General features: G+C 45.7%; 1 protein-coding gene across 1 annotated transcript; it reads right to left on the reverse strand.

Moving 5' to 3' along the window:
* LOC140277215 (PR domain zinc finger protein 12-like) lies at nt 1-3,600 on the reverse strand. The gene is made up of 5 exons (XM_072372163.1): nt 3,366-3,600; nt 1,741-1,931; nt 1,497-1,652; nt 1,006-1,120; nt 1-855 (listed from the first exon to the last, which is right to left on the reverse strand). The coding sequence occupies exons 1-5, from the start codon at nt 3,598-3,600 to the stop codon at nt 428-430; spliced, it is 1,125 nt and encodes a 374-aa protein (XP_072228264.1). The 3' UTR covers nt 1-427.
* Nucleotides 3,601-8,569: the final 4,969 nt, after the last annotated feature.

An 8,569-nucleotide genomic window follows, 5' to 3' on the forward strand; every position in this document is an offset into this window, starting at 1 on the left:
TTCACATGTACAAATACAACTTTAGAGTTACACAATTCTCCAAAGAACCCAGTCTGTACAAGTTTAAAGTGACAAATTCAGTTTACAGTGTGGGACGGTGCAACTGAAGCACGTCCCTTACATCTACTGGCTGTACAAAGCTTTGACTGAGGACACTTTGCACCTGAGCTGGTGATGATGTGACGAAAAAAATAAAAAATCTCCATAGAGTTGCTTAATGCTGTCATTTTGACCACATGACAGTCAAATGAGCAATCGGTACAAATAGGGGGTTGACATGTAAATGTGTGTTTCAGGTGCTTCACAATCACATGATCTCTTTCCTTTATGAGGGCTTGTGTCATTGGAGAGCACCCTTGCTTTATCCACTACAGCTCTACATCTAAAGTGCAACGTTCCGTTCGACAGTCCCTCCACGTGTCTGTCATCATAGCACCATGGTGGGAATGTGGTGAACCAGAGGCAATTGGTGCGGCATGGCTGTCAGTTGCGGGGGAGGAGGGGACACTTGTCTGGGCGCGTCTGCGCTCGACGCCACCGGTTTGTGTCGCGCGCTCTTCTGATGAGCCCTGAGGCCCGCCAGCTGGGAGTAGGCGCTCTGACAGACGTGGCACTTGTAGGGCCTCTCGCCGGTATGCAGGCGCACGTGGTTGCGCAGAGTAGACGACTGGCTGAAACGGCGATTGCAGAAGCGGCAGACGAAGGGCTTGTCCAGGGTGTGGATGCGCATGTGTGAGCGCAGGTTGCTGCGAGAGTTGAAGCCACGGTGGCAGATGACGCAGCGCATCCGACCGGCGGTAGTGGAGGAGGAGGGGGGGGAACAAGAGGGAGGCCCATCGCTGGAATGGGACTCATCTGAGAGAGGAAACAAGACAGTAGCGTTAAAGAAGTGTATGTGAAGTTCCAGTTAGTCTCAGATGAGTTGCCAGAAGTTGGGCTAAAAAAAAAAAAAACGTTCACCGCATAGTCAAAGCAAGCCTTTATTATTTCACTTATTTCACTCACCAGTTCTACCTTTCTTCTGGTGTTCTTCGTCGGTTCCAGGAACTCCAGGGATTCCCAAGAACGTGTTGTGTGTGTTTCCATACCAGACAAGAAGTTCCTGGTCTGGTGGAATTGTCTGAGGGAGGAAGATTGAGGGAAAGTGCAGGTTATTTTAAGGTGTGACTTCAATTAACTGCTCTATGTCTGTTAATTGAGTTTTTCACCTCTCAGGTGGTAATTAACATCAGCTTATTATTAAAAAAAAACTGCTCCAAGTCACAGAACCCAGCGCCTTAGTGTTGGTGTGTGTGGGGGTCTTTATGACTAAAGAGACCAAAAATGACCACAGGGGAATATGAACGCTGCTATAGGTTATAACATATATATATGTTGACTTATAGCCAACTGACTTAAGTCAATAAGCCTGATGGATTATTTTTCACGCAGCACACAGCGCTGAGTTGCAGGATATTTGAATATATGTCTGATAAAACCCTGAGGCCTATCCTCACCTCCACAGCCTTGTAGAAAATGCTGCTGCCGATCTGCACCACCTCCAGGTTCTGCTCTTGTTCATTCCGGGCGCACTTGATGTAGGTCATCCAGCTGCGCTGGTCCTCCTGGCTGGCATCGATGAAATAGCGCACTGTGCCGTCTTCGTTGAATACCTGAGTGTACAGAACACCAAATACGCACGTGAGAAAAACACTAACAGCCTGACTCTCACGGACGTCACGTCAGAAACTCTGCTCTCACCTCCCACATAAGGTTGTTGTTCTTGAACAGGTCCACGTGTTCAGGGGACAGGAGTCTCCCTGTGAAGGGGCCCATCTCGGTTCCTGCTTTGATCCAGGTCTTCGAGAAGATGCCCAGGCCTTCTCCAGGGATCGAGCTTTGGGCGATGATCACCTCACTGGGCAACACCAGGCTGGACAACTTCTGCACCTCTGCACGTGAACAAAAGGGACGTGAGCATGCAAAACGTCTAAAAAAGTAGGCCCAAAATAAAAATAGTGACAGAGCATCCTGAAGCATTGATGTAAAAAGTGGCCATTCATAAAACTGCAGTTTGTGTTGATGTGATGCTCAGCATGCGTGAACGTCAGAGTCTCGCGAAACAGGATTGCTTGAAAAGTCCTGAAAGCAGCAAATGAACTGGATCTTATTTTAGTCACGAAATATTAAGCTACACCTTATCCTCCGTTTAATTCGATTATCTGGTTGAATTGAACGTTTTTGTTGTGCAAAACCCCCTCGGAAAGCATTTTTTATTCGCAGCAGAAAAGAGTGGGAGAGGAGGGGGGGAAAGTGCTTCTTTAATGTCAAAATCAAAGATTTTTTTTTTTTTTTTTTAAAGATTCAGGCTGCTAAAAAGCTCGGCCGAACAGGGGTTAAATGGTCCTCTATTGCTCGGGCTCCAGCAATTTGTCATGCTTCAGATGTGATATTCATTAAAGTTTACTGGAAAAGGAACGGCTAATTCCAAATTCATTATCCTTTTAAGAACTTTGTAGCAATAAATTTGCGCTGAATGAAACCAGGACTTGTTTAAAAGACTCAGGAATTTCTGCAACAAAAAAATGGAAAGGCGATTAGATGGTTGACATGCAATGAATAGCATTAGATTTAGCCTTCACGGTGCATTATGCGAGGAACAGCAAATCTTTTAAGGGGAGAGAAAGAGAAAAGCTCCGGAGCCCCATAGCTGCCAAGAGAGGAAAAGAGACTGTCCGGAGATTGATGAATGCGGGATAAAAACCCAGGACATCTCAAAGAAAGGAAACCTTTCTCTGCGCGAGGTTTAAGTGGAAACTTTCCCAGGTCAAGCACAAAGTTAACCAAATGAATTTAATGCTCTGCGTCTTTCAATCAGCGGCAGTTACACGCCTAACAAGCCTCTAAACGCGGGGTCTCGGGGCTCAGAAAGGGTTAATGCGTTAAATGGATCGAAATAAAAGCAGAAAAAAGAGAGGGAAAGCTGCGACGAATTTGCCGATGAAAACTTTGGGAAAGAAATGTGTGAAAGTTCTTTTCGGTTCTTAGATCTTGTCCAAATCGTACGTGATGTTGCTGCTGGGGGTGAAAAATGCAGCCAAATTAAAAAAAAAAAAAGTTGGTGGTGGGAAGTTGTAGATTTGTTGGAGTATATTTGTAGCATCTGCTTTCGTGTATGCGAGTGTATGTTGAAAGAAATACTTTATTGGCCTAAATCCTGGGAAACGATCTGTTCTGGCACCACAAAGTCAAATTAAATGCGCCTTTACGCACATCAGTTACGTTCAAGCATTAAGAGCTACAATAAGAACTTCCAAACATGCGTCAAACAGTCTCGACCTGAGGGCTTGAATTTAAACCCAAAGTGCACCAGCAGGACAACGTACCTCCAGCGAAGGACTGGGCCAGGACTTCGGCTGTGAAGGCAGTCTTGGGGCTGCTGCTGCTGCCGCCGACGCCGCTCTGTCGCTCCTCCGCCAGGTGTTCTCCCAGCACGTTCCTCCACCTGCCGTACAGGAAACTGTGCAGGATGTCCGACGTGATCACGTCCGACAGCGAGCGGCTGGGACACTTAAATCCAGGCTTGAGAGTCAACGAGTCTGCTGGTAGCACGGAGCCCATGTTGCAAGAGAGAAACCACGAGAAACTGCAAGAGTGGTGCAAGCGGAGTGGACACACTGAGTTGCTCTTCGGTCCGTCCTCCCGCTCCAAACTGTGCGCGTAAAGCTGTCTTGCCCGGCTGCGCAGGGTCTCTTTATAGGTGGCTGTGTGACCCCTGCCTAATTACTTATTAATGACACACCCCTCGCCGTGTGGACCTGCCTGCTGCTCTGCAACACACAAGCAGACAGATGCAAACACACATGAGAGGGGGCGCAAAACTTTACCTTATAACAATCTCCCAATTCAACATTTTTAGGCAAAGCTCTACATTTATTCCCGGCCGCAAATAACGATGAACATACCCTTGAACATGGTTCTAGATATAAAAAAAACTTTTTAAAAAAATTAATTAAACATCGAGCATAGGAAAGACTTAAGAGAACTATACTTTTTGCCCAAATTAGGCTGTTAATAGCCCATGCGCTGTGGCTTGTGTGAATGAGAAGTAGAGCGGCTAAAAAAATGATGCAACAGGATGTTGAAAAGAGGCCGAACAAACGGAATAAAACAAACGTCTGCTGTCAGTTTTAGGTGATAAGTTGCGTTTTTCTGTGCGCAGAAGTGGGTCAGCGAGTCTGGGAGTTGCTCGCCCATTTTCTTCTCAGGCATTTCGTATTCATGTGCTGGTAATATTAATTTTTTCTTTCTTTTTTTTTTTTTTAGCGCGGGAATAACAAGAATGGAAACAAGCCTCTCTCTTTTTTTTTCTCCCCCTCGACATTGTTCACATGCAAAAAATGCAAAGCTGCTTTTGACGTGGTGCACTTTTTCAAGCCCTTGTTGAGGTAAGCGGTTTAATATTCATGGATGTTCGGAGCCCCCCTCGGTATTGTGGCAACGTTTAGATGAGTATATATGGCCCCCTTTCTTCTTTATAGATGCAGTCCTCTGTGTTTTTTCCTCTCTAGCCTATTTTTCGGGCTTGATGGACTAGGGCTAAATGGGCAGTTTTCCTTCTTTTCCAGCAGAGAGGACATCTTTATTCCCTCCCCGGCTCACAGGTTTCCCATTCAGCTCCCCTCCAAGTAATGTCAGGGCCCTGAAAAGTGCTGCAAATCAATCTTTCATGGTGTTTTGAGGGCAATTTGACATCCATGCACTCCTCTTTTCACTCCAACAACTACAAGGGGGATTGTCCGAAAAAAAAAATGGGCAAGTTGTGCTCTCTCTGTTTTTTCCCCCCTGCACGAATATAGACTGTGTGGCAAAAGTAATGGGGAAAGAAGATATGGCAAAGTAAACACAATGGCGGAGAGTTTTAGTGAGCAGCAGAGATAGTGAAAAGGCAAGGTGAGTGACAGGGCACGAAAAAAGATTACTGTGAAACAGCTGCTTTTTATGAGCGGCCCCTCCCACGTTTGTCTCCCTTTCCCAGATGAAATTTCTCTGCTCTTTCAATGGGATTCTTTCTCATCTAGATTGATTTACATTTATGGCATTCATCGCACAAATCCGACGGTAAATGGGGGGGACAGGGGGGTGGGTCGCTTCTTTATTAAAGAGGAATTAAATGAATTGAATTGGGGTAACGCATGGATTTGATTTGCTTATTTATGCATTAACCTATGGCATTATGCGGAGCTAGTAAAGCCGCGGGCATGTCAGCAATGGCAAATCATCCCGCTTAGCTGCTCCATTGTAGGACAATTTAAGCTATTATTCTGTCCATTTAAAGCCTATCAATTTAATGTGGATGATTGACAATTATTGCACAAAGAATGCGGTAATGGTGCGATTTCAAAGAGACGGTGGGAAACCTATTAAAGAGAAGCGTTTGTTTTTGGATAAATAGCGGAGTTTTACGCTCATCAGGGGGAGAAAGCAGCAGCCCAGAGAGAGAGAGAAAGAGAAAAAGGTTTTAGACGAGATTAAACATTCAAACTTTAGTGAAATAATAGCTTGGAATGGAGAGGAAGTTATGAAAAAAGAACAATAAAGTTCGGTTTTATTTTGTCCCATGTGATATAACAAAAATAACAAATATATATATATATGATCAAGGTTATTTTCTTTTTATTGACACGTTAGGATTTGCGAGTGTCAGGTCTGGAGCAGGGAAACACAACACACACCTACTGCGGCCGTCCGAGCAGCGGGGAGAAAGCAGCGCGGAGTCTCCGGGGATCCAGCGCAGTGTCATTAAAAACAGATTAAGGTAGCTGCCACAGTGCGCTGGATACTCAGGATCGGCTTATCTGTTGCAAAGGTGAGAGCGGCGCAGCCCTTCCTCTCCCTGAAGATCCCATTTTCTCCCTCCTCCTCCTCCCCCTCTCTGTTGATGGACGGGACAGGGGGACTGGGGGGGGGGGGGGGGGGGGGGGGGGGGGGGGGAGTCAGGACACCTGCTGGACGCGGAGGAGGTGGAGGTGCGCCTTCATCCACAGTGGAAAAGCCTTTTTAAACGGGGCCTTATCCTGAATTATCACCACAAAATAAGAGAAACAACCATTACGACTCAGTTTGATTGCAAAACAACAACAAAATACACACCAATTTCCATGTTAGAATGGGAGGTTTTAGTGTTTTTTTCCTCCTCAGTAGAGAAGTGGGCCCGGAGTTAAGAGGGATTTTACTTTATGGTACAAGGTACGTTAAGAGCAAGACCTGAGTGCCTATTTATTACTTTGTATTAATAATCAGGATCATACGGAACATGTGCAGAGAAAGTGCATCTTTCTAATATCTCATAAACTGAGCTTAGAATTATTTTTTTCTTCTAAAGAAAAACCCCAGAAAAATCAGATCGATCCTCTTTGAAGAACGTAAAGATTTCTCTCTTTGTTGATACTCTGAAAAGAAATAGACACTGTCATTAACACTGAAATGTACCATCGTGTCGTTTTTAGTTTTGATCTCATAACGGTGAACGTGCATTTGACCAAATGTTTGGTTTCACCTTATTTAATGGGCTTTACAAAGCCTCTATTTAAAGTTGTTGATCATCTCATTTGATCACCCTTTACTAAAAATAAATAAATAGGTAAAAATCAGCCATCTTCTTAAAATCCAGCACACTGCGGCAGAGAATAACCCGCGGAGGCGGCAGCGTGTCTTAAGAAAGGCCGATAGGCTGTTCACAATAACCGTGCCTCTCACACTCGACTAAATGGAACAGAGACAATATTAAGACAACCACAAAGTACCAGCGGGTCTGACGTGTCCACGGGGACGGCACGTTTAAGTGGAAGAGGATCAAAATCAAGGGTTGGATTTGGAAACAGCTGCACTGCATCAAAGCAGGGGCTGGTACGGGGCCACGCAGGATCCACTGTGGCAGGAGCCTCCCTGCTGGGGGCAAAGATGTGCGGTGACAAAGCTGGAGGGGCTCTGCCGGTGGAGGGAGGGGGGGTGAAGGGGACATCTCAGTGGACAGGAGCCTGAGGGACGACGTGCTGCCGGCTGCAGGCAGTTAACATGCATACAAGAAGAGGAAGTGAACTTAGTTCAGAAGTGAGGGATGATATGGTTCTGGACTAAATCATCACGTGCGTGTTCAGACGTTTGGACTGCAAGTGCAGACATGGAGGCGGATTCCTGGCATGTAAAACTGATATTAATGAATATGCTTAAGCCCTCTAAGCTCTGACATTACATTTAAAAAAAAAAAAAAAAAACGCTTTTAGGCTGAAAAATTCCTCAAGAAGTTTCTGCAAATGTGCACAAAACACTCAAAGTTTCCTCTTAAACAAAGGCCGAATCTAAAGTGCACACAGTGCATGTTTTAGAATGCGTTGTGCGTCTCTTACGGTGCAGGATTGGTAGTTTAAACCCACAGCAGTGCTGCCACAAGTGGTGGCGTGTTTGATTAGAAGTTAAAAAGGTAAAGCAAAGTTAGACATGCAGCGGTGTTCATGTGCTGCCTTCCACTGCAAGGAGAGCAGAATTCTGCCTTTGAAGAACTGGCAGTTGACTGTAAAATATAGATTTTTTTTGTTTAGAAAACATACATTTGGCTAATATATTCTCCATTTTATCCTCTGTCAGCACACACACACACACACACACACACACACACACACACACACACACACACACACACACACACACACACACACACACACACACACACACACACACACACACACACACACACACACACACACACACACACACACACACACACACACACACACACACACACACACACACACACACACACACACACACACACACACACACACACACACACACACACACACACACACACACACACACACACACACACACACACACACACACACACACACACACACACACACACACACACACACACACACACACACACACACACACACACACACACACACACACACACACACACACACACACACACACACACACACACACACACACACACACACACACACACACACACACACACACACACACACACACACACACACACACACACACACACACACACACACACACACACACACACACACACACACACACACACACACACACACACACACACACACACACACACACACACACACACACACACACACACACACACACACACACACACACACACACACACACACACACACACACACACACACACACACACACACACACACACACACACACACACACACACACACACACACACACACACACACACACACACACACACACACACACACACACACACACACACACACACACACACACACACACACACACACACACACACACACACACACACACACACACACACACACACACACACACACACACACACACACACACACACACACACACACACACACACACACACACACACACACACACACACACACACACACACACACACACACACACACACACACACACACACACACACACACACACACACACACACACACACACACACAGAGCTATCAGACAGTGTCAACACAGCCAACAAAAAGACATCCAAATT

This window comes from Leuresthes tenuis, unplaced genomic scaffold, assembly GCF_036924035.1.
Source record: "Leuresthes tenuis unplaced genomic scaffold, fLeuTen1.0.hap1 SCAF_19, whole genome shotgun sequence".
In the NCBI taxonomy this organism is placed as follows: Eukaryota; Metazoa; Chordata; class Actinopteri; order Atheriniformes; family Atherinopsidae; genus Leuresthes; species Leuresthes tenuis.

Bases quoted from the DNA above. Each gene is read 5' to 3' on its own strand.
- LOC140277215 (XM_072372163.1), bottom strand. From the start codon at position 3,600: ATGGGCTCCGTGCTACCAGCAGACTCGTTGACTCTCAAGCCTGGATTT. The intron at 1,653-1,740 runs GTGAGAGCAGAG...CTGTACACTCAG, and splicing joins ACAACAACCTTATGTGGGAG to GTATTCAACGAAGACGGCAC. The intron at 856-1,005 runs GTGAGTGAAATA...TTCCTCTCTCAG, and splicing joins CCAGAAGAAAGGTAGAACTG to ATGAGTCCCATTCCAGCGAT.